Raw genomic sequence first — 17,515 nt, forward strand, 5'->3', positions numbered from 1 at the left:
CTAAGGCAGAAAAGTGGTAAGGGCTAGGCAATGGGGGTGAAGTGACTTGCCCAGGGTCACATAGCTAGGACATGTCTGAGGCCAGATTTGAACCTCCCGTTTCTATGTCTGGCTCGCAATCCATTGAACCACTTAGCTGCCCCTGAAGTTTACATTCTAATATGGAAGGATAGATATAAGGAATATGAAAAATAAGGTTAGAGTTGGGGAGAAGAGTAGATGTCTGGCAGAGGGGCATGATAGAGATATCCAGAGGAGCAGCTGGGTAGGAAATGGAAGAGATCTAATTAATAATGGGACAGGGCAGCTAGGGGGTGCAGTGGAGAGAGGGCAGAGGCTAGCAAATTCAGCCACAGACAAGCGCTTAACCCTGTTTGCCTCAGTTTCCTCATCTATAAAATGAACTGGAAAAGGAAGTGGTAAATAACTCTGCCAAGAAAACCCTAAATGGAGTCACAAAGTGTCAGATACAACTGAAAATGACTGAATAACTGCAATGACATTTATTAGGGATAAATGTAAAGTCCCTCATGGGTTTAAAAAATCAATTGGCCAATTATAAAAGGGGTAGGATTAGCTGATCTCTAGTGAATGTGGAAAAGGCTGGGAGGCTAAATAGAAGTGAAGAATGTGGCTTCTAAAAGTTACTAAAATCTTTGGCCACAGTAGAAAGAGACAGAAACATTGTGTCTGGAATAAGGTGATGCTCTTATAGTATTCGACCCTAATTTCCTCTTAGGGTAACCTCATTCCTGATGGCTGTTTCTATACCAGGGCCCGAGCCCTTGAAGAATCCCTTTTGCCAGTTTGTCAGGCCAAGAAGGGGAAGTGGTGGAGGGCCATATTGGAGTGAAGGAGAATGATGGCCAGGGCTAGGTCACACGGATGGGCTCTGCTCCCACACACGGGGACCCAGGGCTCATGGTGACTCGTTGATTTTGCAGCTTGGCCTCTGACTAGTTCAATCAAAGAAATCAAATCCTACTTTAATAGGCTCTGATCTCTGGTTCACCCCTTACTGTTGGGTCTCTTCTATTTTTGGGAGGAAAGATTTTATTTTACCAATTACACATAATAACAATTTTCCATCTAAGTTTTCTGAAGTTCTAGGACCAAATGGCCTCTGTCCCTTCCTTCCCTCCCCTTTTCTGGACTGATTTGGGTCTTTTCTTTTTTTTTTTTTTTTTTTAACCCTTAACTTCTGTGTATTGGCTCTAAGGCAGAAGATTGGTAAGGGTGGGCAATGGGGGTCAAGTGACTTGTCCAGGGTCACACAGCCGGGAAGTGTCTGAGGCCAGATTTGAACCCAGGACCTCCCATCTCTAGGTCTGGCTCTCAATCCAGTGAGCTACCCAGCTGCCCCTTCTCTTCTGTTTTTAAGAACACAAGGGAGAACGTAAGCTCCGAGAGGGTGGGCTTGGGTTCCTTTTGTGGATGCGGATTCCTGGCATGGAATTGGATTGAATATAGCAACTGGCTCTCAAAGCCAGAGACTGAGCATCCCAGAGGGCTGCTTTAATGGAGGAAGAAGAATATTTTGTAATTAGCGCCTATCAAGAGATGGGGGGGGGGATGTTGTTTCTGTAGGGCTTGATGGTACTTGCTAAGCCTGATCTCTTAGGAAATTTAACCCTCTCCTTTTCCCTCCCATTCCATTTCCCATCAAGGATTTTTCAGCATGACAAATCTAAGAAAGGGGCAGCTAGGGATGGAGTGGACAGAGTGCCTGGTCTGGGGTTGAGAAGATGCATCTTCCTGAAGTCAAATCTGACCTCAGACATTTATAAGCTGTGAGACCCTGGGCAAGTCACTTCACCTTATTGGTCTCAGTTTTCTTATCTGTCAAATGAGCTGAAAAAAGAAATGTTAGACTGCTCTAGTATCAACTAAGAAGATGCTAAAGGGGGTCAAAAAGAGTTGAACATGCGTGAAAAATGACTGAACAAGCACATATTTGGGACAGAAGGGTTTGCTAGACCACAGTATACTTTAGCCGGCTTCTGCCCAAAGGACCCCAAATATTCAGTAATTAGCAGTGTGGCACAGTGGTGGGGAACCCAGGTTTGAGCACCCCTTGGATAAATGGGATATTTTAGATCTAGATAAACTCCCTGGGCCTCAGTTTCCTCATTTGTAAAGTGAGGGGGTTGGGCTGGATGGACTCTGAGTTCCCCTTCCAGCCCTGGCTAGACCTACGATTCCTGTAGCTTCACGAGGTTAATGGGTGGAAAAAAAATGTATCTGATACTATAACTGAGCAGCAATAAGAACCTGCTTTTAGTCACTCTGCCAGCTTTCGCTAATGAGAACCTGACGCTCACCCTGGGAGGGAGGCAATGCAGGAGTCGTTCCCATGGGATACGCGGGGAAACTGAGGCTCCAGAGAGATTAGGTGACTTGCCCCAGCTAGTAAGTGGCTGGGCTAGGACAGGAGCCAAATTGAGAAATCCGCCTTAGAATTACAGTCTGAGGAACGGCATTGTGGGAACCTGTTTAGGCCTGATTTTCATGGAATTTTCCTCAGGGCAATGTGGCAAAGTGGAAAATCTGCTGGACTCCCCATCAGCAGAAAGCCCAGGCTCCAGTCCCACCGCGGGGACTCACTTTGGGGTTCTTTGGGCTTTTCAGTCATGTCTGCCTCTTCGTGACCCCATTTGGGTTTTCCTGGCAGAGATCCTGGGGGGGTTGGCCGTGTCCTTCTCCAGCTCATTTGGCAGGTGAGAAAACTGAGGTAAACAGGGTTTAGGGTTTTCTCTCTGCCTCAGTTTCCTCATCTGTCAAATGAGCTGGAGAAGGACATGGCCTCCAGCTCATTTGACAGATGAGGAAACTGAGGCAAATCCTCCAGGATCTCGGCCAGGAAAAGCCCAAATGGAGTCAAGGGAAGTCAGAGCCGACTCAAAAACAACTCAAGCACGTCAGGGACCAGCGCTTGTAAAGTCCTCTGTGCTGCGGGCATGCCAGCTCCGGTGGATGAACCCTCTGATCCCGAGGCTCCCAGCCCTCTGCCTTCCAACGCCTCCCCGCAAGCTCCACGTCTTGGCGAGCCTTTGCTCCTGCAGGGGATGCCTGGGATGCTTCAGAGGCTTCATCCCGGCCATCGGCCTAATTTAGCTTCTGAGCCCATTGATCCTCCTGCTCAGAAAGGCTGCTGGCGTATCCCTGGCACCCACACAGCTGCACAGGGGGCCGCAGCGGGCCAAGAGAGCTCATTTCTGGTCGGGGCAGGGCAGTGGGTGCCTGATGAAACGGGGGCTCATCTTACACCTCCCCACTCCTAGCCCGGCTGGCTTCTCCCCCTCCCCATCCAAGCCTCTCTGTCCCTGGCTCTCTCCGTGTCCTCGCCTCTTCCTCAGACACCCGCAATGGGTCCTCGCTCCGGCGGCCAGATAGCCACAGAGGACAGGTCTGATGAACCCTAACCTTAGGATCCACATCAGTCTCTCACTCAATAAACTTCTGGGGCTCCCTATCACCCATTGGATCCAATACTGAGCCTTCTTTTTGGCATTTTGAGCCCCAACCTACCTTTCTAGCCTTATTTTGAACCTCGCTCCCATTCGCCATCTCTGTTGTCCTTTCGTGTTTAAACATTTATTTTAAATTATTATTATTATTATTTATTTATATTATTATTTTAAAACACCCTTATTTTCTGTCCTAATAGCAATTCTAAGACAGAAAGCTAAGGGAATCAGGGTTAGGTGACCGGTGACCCAGCGAGGAAGGCTTTGTGGTCAGATTGGAACCCAGATCCTCGGGACTCTGAGCCTGGCTCTCTATCCTCTGGGCTTCCTGGCTGCCCCAGCCAATACCCTTCGAAGTATTCTTCCCACAGGACGCTGCATTTCCTGTCTCCACACCTTTGTGTATAGGTCATTGTGTCTGCCTGGGGCACAACCTCTTCTCCTTTCTGCTTCTCTCAAAGCTCCTCTCAAAGGCCCTTCTTGGTCCTCCTGGCTCTTAGGGGTCCGCCCCCACCCCCCAAATGACCTTGTATTTGTCTTTGCCCTTGTGGCCTCCCCGGAAAGAACAGAGGCTTCCTGAGGGAGGCATTTCTGCCTCCTACACAGGCCCAGGACCCTAAATCTAGAGCTAGCAGGAGCCTTGGAGGCCATCGAGCCCATTTTCCAAATAAGGAAACTGAGGTCCCAGGAACATTTCCCAAGTAGTGTTGGGCGTGACACTCGAACCCAGCTCCTAGAGCTTGGAGCCGTGCTGAGGCCTGGAGGGGCCATGAGGGACCCTTTCTCATCTGCCTTTTTACAAATCCACACTGTGGGAGGGAGGGGGCGGATAACTTGGGAGTGTGGGGGATGGGGGGAGGGGGGCCATGCCGTGCCCAGGTGCCCGGCGCTCCTTGGCAGCAGATGGTCCGGCCAGGGAGGCTGTGGCGCCCCGCTCCTCCCCTCCCCCAATAAAACCATGGAAAGCCAGGCTGTGTGTTGAGGAGCAAACAGCCGGGCCTTTGAAGAGGCCGAACGGCAGCCAGGGAGCAGCTGTGACCTTGTGGCTTCTGTAAATCGACATGAATCCCGGCAGCAGGCTGGGAGCCGGCGCCTGGAAGCCAGGCCTCCCCCCGCCCCCCTCGGCGGCTGCCACTCACCCACCACCTGTTTTAGAAATGCTGAAAATGAAAGGGGGCCGGGGGCGGCTCCGGGCCTGGCAGCGGCAGCGCCAAGCCTCCGAGGGAGCCTCCGGCCTGCTCAGACTATAAATAGAGGCTTCCCTCGCTCAGGACCGCATTCGGGGCCCAGGAAGCGGATGCTGGCTCTGCCCAGGCCCAGGTCCCAAGGCCCAGGCCCAAGTCCCAAGGCCCAGGCCCAGGTCCCAAGGCCCAGGCCCAAGTCCCAAGGCCCAGGCCCAGGTCCCAAGGCCCAGGCCCAGACCCCAAGTCCCAGGCCCAGGCCTCAAGCCCCAGCCCCAGGCCTCAAGCCCAAGCCCAGGCCCCAAGTCCCAGGCCCAGGCCTCAAGCCCCAGCCCCAGGCCTCAAGCCCAAGCCCAGGCCTCAAGCCCCAGCCCCAGGCCTCAAGCACAAGCCCAGGCCTCAAGCCCCAGCCCCAGGCCTCAAGCACAAGCCCAGGCCCAGGCCCCAAGTCCCAGCCCCAGGCCTCAAGCCCAGGCCCAGGCCATAAGCCTGCCACTAACCGTATTTTTCATTGAACAGCTCCTTCACTTGCTCCCGGAGGATCACCTTCTCCCCAAGCCGGTTGGCATCATCTTCATCTGCAGAAGCAAAGAGAAGGGGATGAGGGTCTGGGCCTGCGGGGAAGGGGAGCCGGTGGGCAGCTGGCATCACCCTCTGTACAGAGCGGAGGAGGGGGAGAGGGAAGAACCTCGGCGTCGCTCCCCTACCCCCAGCCAGGCAGCCGGCCCTCCTCTCTGGAGACAAAGGACAAGCTGGAACTCCAGAGGACACGAGGAACTGAGCATTCTGCAGGGTCCTAGAGTGAGGGGAGTGGGAGGGGGAAGGCGTCCTCTGGCCTAACCTGGGATGCTGGAGAAGGAGCACCCCTAGGAACATCCCACACCACCCAGGCAGAGCTCGAAGGGGCCTCAGAGCCAGAGCCTACAGAGGCCAACTCTCCCTATTTTACAGGGGAGGAAACTGAGGCCTGGGGAAGAGTAACAGCATCAGAAACCTCAGGGGCCATTTGGTCCAGCTCCTTTATTTTACAGTTGAAGAAACTGAGGCCTGAGGAGGTTATTAGGATTATAGATCTCAGGGGCCATTTAGTCCAAACTCTTATTTTACAGATGAGGAAACTGAGGCCTGGGGAGAATAATAGCATCAGAGATCTCAGAGGCCACTTAGTCTAAGTTCTTTATTTTACAGATGAGGAAACTGAGGCCCGGGGAGATTATCAGGATTATAGATCTCAGTGGCAATTGGGTCCAACTCCTTTATTTTAAAGTTGAAGACACAGAGGTCCAGGGAAGGGAAATGCCTCGTCTGGGTTGGACTCAAAGCCGGTTCTCAGACTCTGGAGGCCGTGCTCGGTCCCCTCTCGATCCCCATGGAGGAGGGCCTCTGTTTTCCTGCCAGTCCTGCCCTGCAGTGGGGGATCTCAGGGTCACAGAATTATAGAATTAGAGCAGGAGGGAGCTTTAGAGGCTGATGGAGTCTTAATCTCTTCATTTGACGCATGAGGAAACAGTGGCCTGGAGGGACGGGACTTGCTCTGGGTCAGAGAGCTGGTCAGTTTTTTTTAACCCTTTCCTTCCATCTTAGAATCAGTTCTGTGTATTGGTTCCAAAGCAGAAGAGCAGTAAAGGTAGGTAGTGGAGGTTAAGTGACTTGCCCAGGGTCACATAGCTGGGAAATGTCTGAGGCCAGATCTGACCCCAGGACCTCCAGTCTCCGGGCCTGGTGCTCTATCCACTGAGCCACCTGGCTGCTCCCAGCAGCTTGGCTCTCAGGCAGCGTCAGCCCCCTCCTTTCCACCCAGGGAGTCCCTTCCAGCTCAGGAGGCTCCCGGGCTTGGGGCCGCCTCAGCTCCCCAGTTATGTGCCCGCCCTGGAGCCTCAGAACCCTCCTCCAGCCTTGTTAGCCCCCTAGTGGGGACTTTGTGCTCTTCAAAGCCTGAAAGAAATCTGATCTTCCTCCCAAGGAAATCCCATCTCTGCCAAGGGCCCCATCCGGCCAGTTTCTGGCGCTGCCTCTCTTTGTTCCCCAGCGGCCTCTCCCCTCCCCCAGTGGGGCTCCGCCATCAGCCCAGTTCAGGAAGGCCCCGAGGCCAAGGGGGGGAGTTCCTGCCTCCCTGCTTCCTAGTCCCAGCGGCTGCACCGCCAAATCTAGGCCACAGCCTGCTGAAACTCTACAGGAAGGGTGGGAGAAGCAAAGGGCCGACCATCAAATCCTACCCCTTCTCTGCCTGAGCCTGGGCAGGCCACTTCCCTTTGCTGAGCCTCAGTTTCCTCCTTCGTAAAGTGAGGAGGGGGATAGACCAGGGATGGACCCTTCCAGCTCTAGTTCTATGATGCCAAGCCGCTTCACCTCCATGGCCTCAGTCTCCCCATCTGTAAAATCACAGGGATAGACCAGATGGCCTCTTGGGTCCCTTCTAGTTCTAGTTCTTGGACCTAAAGCCGCTTCACCTCCATGGTCTCAGTTTCCCCATCTGTAAAACCACGGGGATGGACCAGATGGCCCCTGAGGCCCCATCCAGCTCTAGATTGTAGGACTGGGTTTTGGCGGTTGCTTTCGTAGCCTGGGCACCTAGAAGAACGCCAGGAGGTACTTAGGTGCTTAATAAATGCACACTGGACTGGATCATGTTCCCTCAGGCCAAGGGAACTGGGGCTCCACTATTCATGTGGCCTAACTCCCATAGAGGATGCCAGCTCTTTGTGAGGCTGAAATAAGGGGAAATGATCACGGCCTCGTGTAAGAGGGGGACTCACAGGCCCAGATCCTCAACTTGGATGAGCTTTAACTCTTGCTACCTTTAAAATGGAAGCTGGAGTCAGAAGTCTTGGGTTTGAATTCTGATTCTGTCACCTCTGTGGGCCTCAGTTTCCTCTTTCTATAAAATGAAGGACTGGACTAGATCAAGAGTTCCCTTCCTGCTTTAAATCTAGGACTCCAGGATCTAGGTTCAAACTCTAGTTCTGTTCTTTATTACTGTGTGACTGTGGGTCAGTCTCGTTCTGTCCCTGGTCTTAGTCCCCTCATTTGTAAAGTCACAGGGTTGGATACAGCAAGTGGGTAAGGATGGAGTAAAAGGCAGCTAGCTAGTGGCTAGAATAGGAAGCTATGTGGTGCGAGGAAGACCTGGGTGGGAATCCTGCCTCTGACTCTTACTAGCTCTGTGACCCTAGGCAAGTCACCTAATCTCTGTTGGCCTCAGTTTTCTCATCTGTAAGAAGGGTCCTATCATAGTAGCTTCTATATCACAGTTACTGTGAGGATCAAATGAGGAAATGCATGCAAAGTGCTTTTCAATAAACCTTGGAGTGCTAGACAAAGAGTAGTTGTTATTATTAACAACAATACATTGAGTTAACTCAACTCAGAAACCTCTGATGATACATCATCGCTTACCAGAGAGTCTAAATTCCTCAGGGTGTCATTTAAGGTCTCCAATCTCACCCCCAAGTGACATTTCCAGCCTGAGCTGTCACTATTCCCCTACGTCTCAGACTGATCTGTTCCTGCCAGCCGACTCTCCTTACTATTCCCTGGAAACAGAGCTGTAAATAGGAATCTTGGTGCCAGGGGCAAGCAGCATGAGAGGTACGGACCCTGTCCTATGGTGGAGGAGGAGACATAAATGACTTTGGAATTAGAGGACTCCAATTCAAATTCCTTCCTCTACTACTACCTGTGTGACCTTGGACCAGTCCCTAACTTCCCTGGGCCTCAGTTTCCTCATGTATAAAATAAAGGAGGCTAGACTCTGAAGTCCCTTCCAGCTCTCCATCTAGGATCTGGAATACTAGCATAGGGTCAACAAGAAGGAGAAAGGTGGTTCAGGGGAGGAGCTCAACCCATTACCCTTTGGGTAGCTTCCAGTTTTCACTAATCATTCTTGCTATTTCATGACCTGACCCTTCTTCCTTCTCCTTGCTAACCACCTTACCTGTTCCTTCTCCCCTTTAGGTTTTATCATCTTCCATTAGAATATAAGCTCCATGAGGGTAGGGACTGTCTTTTTAGTCTGTATTTATATCCCTAGAGTTTAGCATAGTTCCTGGCAGTGTGCCTCTGTGCATGCCAAGTGCTTAATAAATGATGGCTCTATCTATCCATTTACCTACATATCCACCCATTCACCAACTCATCCATCTACCCATCCATCCGCCCATCCATCCATCCATCCATCCATCCATCCATCCATCCATCCATCCATCCATCCACCTGTCTGTCCTGCTAACTAGGTGCTAAGCTTTGTTGCTTTTGCACAAGAGCTGTCAGAACTTCAAATTCAATTGAAACCCTGAGGCGAGGCCTTACTCTGTTGTACCTAGTTATGGATTTGCCTGGATGCGCCAAGCACATTTCTGTTTCCAGACTCTCGGTTCCTTACCTCTCTGTCCTTCAAAACCCCAATGAAGCCCTCTCTCCTCCAGGAGGTTCTGCTGACCACTCCTTAGTTCACCCAGAAGTCTGATGGTGCCACTCACTTGGCGCATTTATTACCCACTTTTCCTGTGGTTATGTCTGTTCTCTACAGTCTTCATGAGGTACTGTATCGAGCTGGCCTTGGACTCAGGAAAACTTGTATTCTACTCGTCTGACACATAATGGCTGTGTGACTCTAGATGAGTTCCTTAACCTTTTGGTTGCTGTGGGCAACTCTCAAGGCTGTTTCTCACATGGATAAAATCACAGATCTGCCCTCCACCCCTGCTCACCTACATCTAAGTTATGAGTTAGGTTTCAGTCTTAGCATTGCTACTAATTCATGGTGAGACCTTCAGTGAGTCATTTAGTTTTCTGAGCTGTAAAATGAAGGACCAGTTGGAGAGAACCTTAGAACATAGGATGTCAGGGTTGGAGAGAACCTTAGAACATGGAATGTCAGAGTTGGAAAGAACCTTAGAACATGGAATGTCAGAGTTGGAGAGAACCTTAGAACATGGAATGTCAGAGTTGGAGAGAACCTTAGAACACGGGATGTCAGAGTTGGAGAGAACCTTAGAACACGGGATGTCAGAGTTGGAGAGAACCTTAGAACACTGAATGTCTGATTTGTAGAGAATCTTAGAACATGGAATGTCAGAACTGGAGAGAACCATAGAACACCGAATGTCAGGATTGGAGAGTACCTTAGAACACGGAATGTCAAAGCTTGAGAAAAACCTTAGAACAAAATTTCAGAATTAAATGGAACCTTAGAACACAGAATGTCAGACAGACAGGACCTAAGAATGTCAGCAGGAACCTAGACCTTGGATGTCAGAGCTAGATGAGTCATGGGAGGTCATCTAGTCTAAACTCCTCATTTTACAGAGAAGGAGTTGGAGTCCCAGAGTGACCACTGCCATCCTGCCTTAAAGGAAGTATCCCCAGAAGTGGATGAGGAAAGAAATGAATCCAAAGGCTTTGGTGATTCCATCTTCCCCATCTCAGAGGGTTTAGAACCAGAGAAGGACCCTCAAAGGTCATCTGGTTCAATCCCATCATTTTACAGATGAAGAAAGTGAGTCCAAAGGAAGGGACTTGCTCAAGGTCACTCAAAGACCAGGGTCAGGATTTGAATCCCTGTGACCGTTACTAGCTGTGTAATTCACCTCTCAGTGCTTCCAGCAACAATCTAGAGCTCTAGAATAGGTGTGAATCCCACCGGTGGAGGGATACTCCTCACTGGGATTCCCCACGGCAATACGACTGTAGGTCTGGTCTAACAATAAATGGATGAGTGAATAAATAAACAGGGGCACCTGGAGGCTCTCCCTTCCGTGAAGGCAGTAAGGCGTAAAGGAGACAACGCCTGCAAAGGGCTCTGCAAACACCAAGGGGCCACATAAATGTGGCTGTTATTATCCCCGGGAGAGGAGATGGACCAAGGCCAGCCCCAGCAGGAAGGAGTCCCAGGAGGGGGCTTAGGCCTTGGAATCGCGTTCCATAATCCCCTTTGGCTGTACATGCTTCTTGGCTCTTTCTGGGTTCAACTGGGTCCAAGCAGAGAGGAGAAGCTGCTTTGTTTTTCCTTTCCAGGGGACTCTGCCTTACAGCAGCCAAACGGGCCCTTCTCTGGGCCGTGAGAAGAAAGCGGCAGTCTGCGTCCTCCACGGGGTCATCTTTTCTGGGGAGCTGGTTGACGTTTTTGAGATTCATTTTGGAATAAAATTCCCTTTTCCCCTTTTGAGCCACCCTCAGGGGGCCTCTACTAGAGCAGCCAACATGGTGGCCTGGCAGGGGAGTCGGTTCCGGAGGACAAAGACTTGGGTTCTAGAGTCAGAAGGCCTCGGCTCGAATGCCGGCACCGTCACTTACTATCTTCTTGGCCGTGGCCAAGGGACGTCCCCGCCTCAAGTCTCTCGTGCTGCTTACTCGGCCTGTGAGCTCAAAGGCCACCTGATCCAGCCTCTGTAGAGGAAGAAGATGGCGGCCACATGGATAGAAAGGCTGAAGGAGGACCAGCCCGCAGGAGCCCACGGGGAGGCCTGCTCCCTGCCCTCTGATCGGCTCACAAAACGCCCAGGAAGGAGGCTCGGACAAGCCATGGAGAGCCTCCACCCACTCCCCGGTTCTCTCTCTTCCACGACAAGCCACGGGGGACTCCGCTTTGGTGTTCCTGGTCTGGGGATTCGGCATCTCCTTCGGGGCCTGTGCCGAGCCCCCTCCCAGCCTTTGTTCTCTCCGTCTAACCTGCATCCCCTCGGCTGCACGGCCAGCTCCCCCCTCCGGGCCCTCGTCTGCCCCCACCTCAGGGCCTTGAACGGCAGAACTCCTCCCTTCCGGCCTGCTCTGAGTCTGAGGCTGAGCCCCTGCCCCGGGCAGGCGGGGAGGGCACCGGAGGCACTTCCAGGCCTCCTGGAGGCCGGCTGGGGCTTGCTGCTCTGTGTGGGAGGGGGACACGGTGGGTGTCTGTCTCCGGGAGGCCCGTGTTCCAATGCCCCTTACAAAGAGGTTTCCATGATGGCTGCCGAAAGTCCTGCCAGGAAACCTCCTCCTCCGTCCCTGGTCCTCAGGCGTCCCTCCCAGGCCTTGGCCGCAGCTTCCGCAGCCTCGTCCCCCAATCACAGAACTCCAGGGAGTCCTCTGTGGGGAAGTGGAGGCCGGGGAGGCTCCCAGAGGCAGAAAGCACTAGAAGTGAGCGGCGGACAAAGGCCCGGCCGGGTCCAGCGATGCAGAGCCGGAAGAGCCCCTCGTGGTCCGGAGTAGCACCCCGAGGCTCTAGGAGGCTCAGGAGTAGACCCGAGGTCGCACATGGTCACAGGCAGGATTCGAACCCAGGTCCTCAGTACCCTTTCTACTTCCCCATGCTGCCTCTTCTGGCTCAAATGGCTTCCCTTCCAGGAAGCCTTCTTGGTTTAACTTCCTCAGGGAACACTGGAAAAAAGCCTGGGATGGGGAGTCGGAGGACCCGAGTTCAAATCCCAGGTTTGCCAGCATCACCTTGGACCAAAGCTTTACATCGGCGGGCCTCGGTTTCCTACTGTAGAATGAGGGGGTCTGAGCTCCCTCCGGCTCCATAGAGCCCCCCAGCTGTGCCGGGGGAGCAGAGATCTGGTGAATGGTCTGGCTTCTGGGTGGCGGAGTCCCCGACAGCCCCCAGAGACCCTAAAACTGGGAGGATGCGGGGTGGGGGCGGGAAGGCCTGCTCGGGCCTAGGCTCGCTGGGGCCGCGGCCTCCTGGGCTACATACCATCGGCGGCAGCGCAAGCTTTTCCCAGGGCTGAACTCCGTCTAGGGGCTGGGCCACAAATCAAAAGAGAGAGAGACACGAGTGAGTGGGGGGCTCCGGGTTTCGTCCGCCCCTGGGCCTGGGACGTCAGCTTCCGTCCTGCTTCTCCTGCGGCCCACACAGAGGCCCACACAGGGGCGGGCCGGGGGCATCCTGCCCTTCCCCTCGCCACGTCTGTCCGGCCCATGCCAGGAAGAGAGCTGGACGGCAGGACATCTGGGCTTGGGCCCTGGGACTCCCATCCCGACCGGCTTTGTTCCCCTCGAACCCAGGGTGGGGTGTGTGGCTGGGGCTGGGGGGTCCCTCTGTCCTCACGGGCTTTGGTTTCCTCGTCTGTAAAACGAGGAGCGTAACGCCTGCCCCGTGGAGGCCCAGAAGAGGCCCAGAAGAGGCCCTCCCCACCAGGCAAGCACCAGGCTGGTTTGGGATAAATAGCGATGAGGGAAGAGGGTCGAGGGGCCTGCGGGAGCCAAGGGGTGAAGGAGGAAGCGATGGGAGGGAGGGAGGAGGCCGAGCCGGGAGCTACCAGGCACCCCGGACAGGCACTGCCAGGGAACTGGGCAGGGAGGGCTGATGAAGGATGGACGCGTCAGCAGAGGTGAGGAGGAGAAAAGACGGAGGGACGAAAGCCTCGAACGCCACGTCTGCCTTCTGGACAAACTGACGGGGATGGATGGACTGACCCCTAAGGCTCTGAGCCGCAGCCTGGCGGGGAGCCAGGAGGGGGAGCGGCGCGCAGGGGCCCACCACAGACCCGCTACTGCGCGTGTCAGAGATTTGAAAAATTAAAGTTTTTCAGTGAACTAATAAAATCTCTTTTCTCCCGAGCTTTAGACAAAGCTGAGAGGGGCCTTTCGAGATGGGAGAGAAGAGGAAGGCGGCCCAGAGGGCAATGACTTGCCCAAGGTTACCCAGGCAGGGAAGTAATTGAGGTGGGATTCCAAGCCGGGTCCCCGGCCCCCAAATGCGGCCCCGGCACAGACCCCCGACTCCCAGAGTCCCTCTGCAGGGAGCCTGGCGCCTGATGGAAAAGGCCAAACCGTCTCGGCGGCGGAAACACGCTAACAGCCAATCTGAGATCCAAATGAGAAAGAGAAGGAAGCCCCCGGGCAGGCGGCCCCCATGAGCGACCTGGATCTGATTTCCTTGGGGAGGGGGGAGCCCCCGGCTTTCTTCTGGCACCCCATCTGCCTTTTCTGTTGGAGAGGAACCAAAAGAGAAAGACCTAGAAGGGCCTTCGAGATCCCATCATTTTACAGATGAGGAAACTGAGGCCCAGAGAGATGAAGCCAATGGTCCAAGGGGACAGGAGGCTGGGCCCTCTGACTTTTCCCATCCATCACTCCCAGGTTTCCCAAAGCCCTTCCTCTACACTGTTTCCCAGGACCCTCCCCCCCCAAGATCCTCTAAAATGGGTCCCTTCCACTCAGGGCTCCTTGCAGGGGGCACCCATGCCCCTTTCTGCTCCGTAGCGAGCCTCGGGATGCAGGAGCTAATCGCATTCCTTCCAGAGAGTCCGAGTGAGGAGAGGGGCGCCGGGGACGTTCTGGCAAGTGTCCGCAGGCTGGGAAGTCAAACTCGACCCGTCCCCATCCTTCCTCGCCTTCCTGAATGCTCACATTCGGACTAGACCCTTTTTCCTCTCCTGGTTACGGGAAGATAAAGCCCACCACAGCGGCCCGTGAGCCTCCTGGAGTCCCCGGGCCAGAGAACTGTCCACTCCACTAAGGAGCCTTCCCCAGGCAGAGGCCACAGGATTACAGGCCTCGAAGCTGGCCGGCCCACAGCTGGACAAGAGACCCAAGTCTAAAGGGCTTTAAGGTCTGTCAAGTGCTTCACAAGTATGGGAGCCTCATGACAATGTGGGGCGGGGAGGGGATTGACCCATTTTACAGAGGAGGAGACTGAGGCCCCCAGAGGGACTGCGGCTTCATCCAAGGTCACTAGGCTGGCCAGGGTTCCAGGTGGGACTTGAACTCTGGTCTTCCTGCCTGCACTTAATAACAGGTGATTAACAAATGTTTGATGTGCTCTTACTGGCGAGCCAAGCTCTGCACCTCATGGCCTTGGGGGAAAGAGGCCACCTCCTCCATCTAGCCTCTAAATCCAGGCTTCTCCTTAATCCCTTCTGAGCTCAGGTTTCCTATGCATTCAGTCACCTGCTAGGGTGACTCATAGCTCCCCTCCCCCAGGGAGGAGGAAGAAGGGGAATAACATAGAAGTGAAGAGTGAGGCACCCGGGCACCCACAAAGGGCCATTTCCACCCATAGCCAGGGGAGAGTTCTCGTCACACTCTACCTGCCTCTCCTGAGCCCACGAGCCACTCCCGCCCGGGTCCTCCTGCCTCAGCTGCCGATGCCCAGATCCTGCGCCCTGCGCCTGCCTTGGGGAGAATCATCGTATAGGATCTCCAAGAATCAGCTGACCCCACCCTTAGGTGTTCTGCAGATGAGAAAATAGGCCCAGAGAAGAGTGATGGCTTGCCCAAGGCCACAGAGGATTGGAACTCGGGTCTTTGGACTCCAAATCAGGCCCATTTCCCACATTGTCACTCTTGTCTCTAGACTTCTGGGTTTCAGAGCTGGGGAGCACCTGAGAGCACCTTTAGTCTCTTGCTCTCCTTTTCCAGAGGAGGAAACAGAGTCACAGAGGGGTAGGTGACTTAACCAAGGTGACCCAGACAGCAAGGAGCAAAACCAGAATTTGAATTAAGGTCATTTCACCCCAAATCTTGTGCTTTTCCTACCAAGAAAGTAGCGACAGGATCAGTCAATCCACTGGTCGACCAAGAAGCATTTATTAAGGACTTGATAGGTGCTATTTCAGCATCTTTTTTTCAGGAGCAAAGAATTTCCACTCAGGGATCGCCTAGTACCCTCATTTTCTGCTTTATTTGATCTGCGCCTGGGCCAAGTCTTGCTTTGTTCCTTAAAAAATTTTTCTAATTAAATAAATAAAAGCAAAAACTTTTTAATTAAATAAATAAACTTTAACTAAAAAAAAATTTTTTTTTGAATTCTCACCTTCCATCTTAGTATTGATTCTAAGGCAAGGGCTAGGCAATGGGGGTGAAGAGATGCAAATGAGGACCGCACCAATTGTGACAAATAAAATTAATATAGAAGGGCATATTTAAAAATATTAAGGGTTTAATGTAACCCATATTGATAATTAAGAAAACCATGTGCCTGCTAAGATCTAATTCAAAAATGGCCCACCATACCTTACCCTTGGCTGCTTCCTAGGAAAAAAGTGTCCCAATCAAGTTCTCTCTATTTAAGCTTCGCTTTATTTTGGCTCACATCACCACATAAGACAGAAGCCCATTGAATCATGGGAAATGTAGTTTGAAATGAGATCCAAATGTCCACAGGAAGTTTAGACCAGAGACCTCAAAATAAGTTTGAGGGTCCCCAAATTTCCAATATCATACAATGTAAGCAGAAACTCAGATATGTTATCACGAGCCTCATTTGGGGAGAGCAGCTGCTGAAACACACTTTCCTCCTGCCGGCAGAGAGGTGGGAGACTATGGGTGCAGAATGTTGTATACGTTGGGCTCAGTGGATCTAGAGACGGGTTCCAATCTGGCCTCAGACACTTCCTAGCTGGGTGACCCTGGGAGAGTCTCTTCACCCCCATTGCCCAGCCCTCACCGCTCTTCTGCCTTGGAACCAATCTACAGTGTTGATTCTAAGATGGAAGGTGAAGGTTCAAAAAAATGGTGCCTACATCGAGTTGTTTTATTTTTTTAGCAGTTGATCTTTGTACAAAGGAGGGCCCCTGTGGTGTCAGGAGTGGCCTACTGGGATGTAAAAATCCACAGACATCAAACTTTTATAAAAGGAGGTCTTGGAAAATAAAATAAATAAAATAATAAAATAAATAAAATAATAAAATAAAATAAAATAAAATAAGATAAAGAGGGGGTCTTGGGTGGGAGTCAAGAGGTCCGAGCTTCAGCCCTGGCTCTGCCTCGTCCTCCCCTGGTGACTGTTACTCCCCCCTCCCCCCAAGTCTGGGTCTCAGCTTTCTCATCTGGAAAATGAAGGGGCTGGATGGGGTGATGTCTGTGGCTCCCTCCGGCTCGGCTGACATTCAGTAAGTCTATCTTTCTCCATCTCGTCTCTCCTGCCAGGGTATAGGTTTCCCGGGGCCTGGGCCGCACCGTCTCATCTTTCCTATAACAGAGCCCAGAGCAGGCCTGGCCCCACAGAGAGGCCTAGAATTTACAGCTTAAGGAGGCCTTGGCTCCTCGCCCAACCCCACCGCCCCCATTTTACAGAAGAGAAACCTGAGGCTCAGAGAGCACTGCGGGGCAGGCTAAGGCCTTCCCCCTCTGAGTTGGGCCTCTCTGTGGAAAGGCTCTGTGGACTCCCCCTGTCCAGGGAGACCAGAGACATTTCAGGCCTGCTTTCTCTCATCCTCAGCCCCCTCGGCCCTTTGATCCCCCACAGGCCTTCTGGCTGCTGCCTGAAATGGGAGAACCTTGGACAGCCTCCTTGAGACCAAACAGATTGGCTGTGCTCGCTGTAATCAGGAAGGCCCCGGCCCCCACCTGCTGGGGTTTCAGGATGTAACTCAAGCTGGGCCCCAGCGGCCACCCCTCTGGGCCCAAAACAGGGCCAAGGGGGAGATCTGGAAGGAAAGAAGGAAGGACCGAGGGGGGAGAGAGAGCCCGACCAAATCGAAGAGGTCAAGGACTCTCTCATGAGCCTCTGACTTGGTTTTCCTGAGCCCAGGGTCTCCCGCCTTCCCCCCAATTTATCCTCCAGAAAGCTGCCAAGTTTTTATTCTACCCAGAGATCCTAATGCAAGGAGATACCCAGACACGGGCCTAAACAACCTGTGACGTGCCAGTGCTGAAGAGATCACTTCACACTAAAAAGCAGCAAATACAACAGATTCAGAGAAGGACAAGAAAGCGTAGATGAACCGACGGGTACAATGAGGAAGAACAGAAAACTCAGAGCGAATCCGGCACCATCACAAAGGCCAAGGGGGACCCCAGAGAAGAGGGGAGACCCTTCCCCTTCTCCGCAGACACACTATCAGAGCTGCCGGGGTGGTCCCACGGCTGGAGCTAGGAGACACCTTGAGGGTCATGAAGTCCGAGAACCTCATTTTACAGAGGAGAAAACCAAGGCCCAGAGATGGC

The 17,515-nt window shown here is 53.0% G+C and overlaps 1 protein-coding gene across 1 annotated transcript in view; it reads right to left on the bottom strand.

Moving 5' to 3' along the window:
* Nucleotides 1–17,515, bottom strand: part of LOC123246831 (general transcription factor II-I repeat domain-containing protein 1-like) — an 82,501-nt gene that overhangs the window by 22,014 nt on the left and 42,972 nt on the right. Inside the window, exon 4 of the mRNA XM_044675619.1 lies at nucleotides 5,149–5,226. Within this exon, the coding sequence (XP_044531554.1) occupies nucleotides 5,149–5,226 (78 nt within the window). The remainder of the gene's footprint in view (nucleotides 1–5,148; nucleotides 5,227–17,515) is intronic.

This window comes from Gracilinanus agilis, chromosome 4 (assembly GCF_016433145.1).
Source record: "Gracilinanus agilis isolate LMUSP501 chromosome 4, AgileGrace, whole genome shotgun sequence".
Lineage (NCBI taxonomy): Eukaryota > Metazoa > Chordata > Mammalia > Didelphimorphia > Didelphidae > Gracilinanus > Gracilinanus agilis.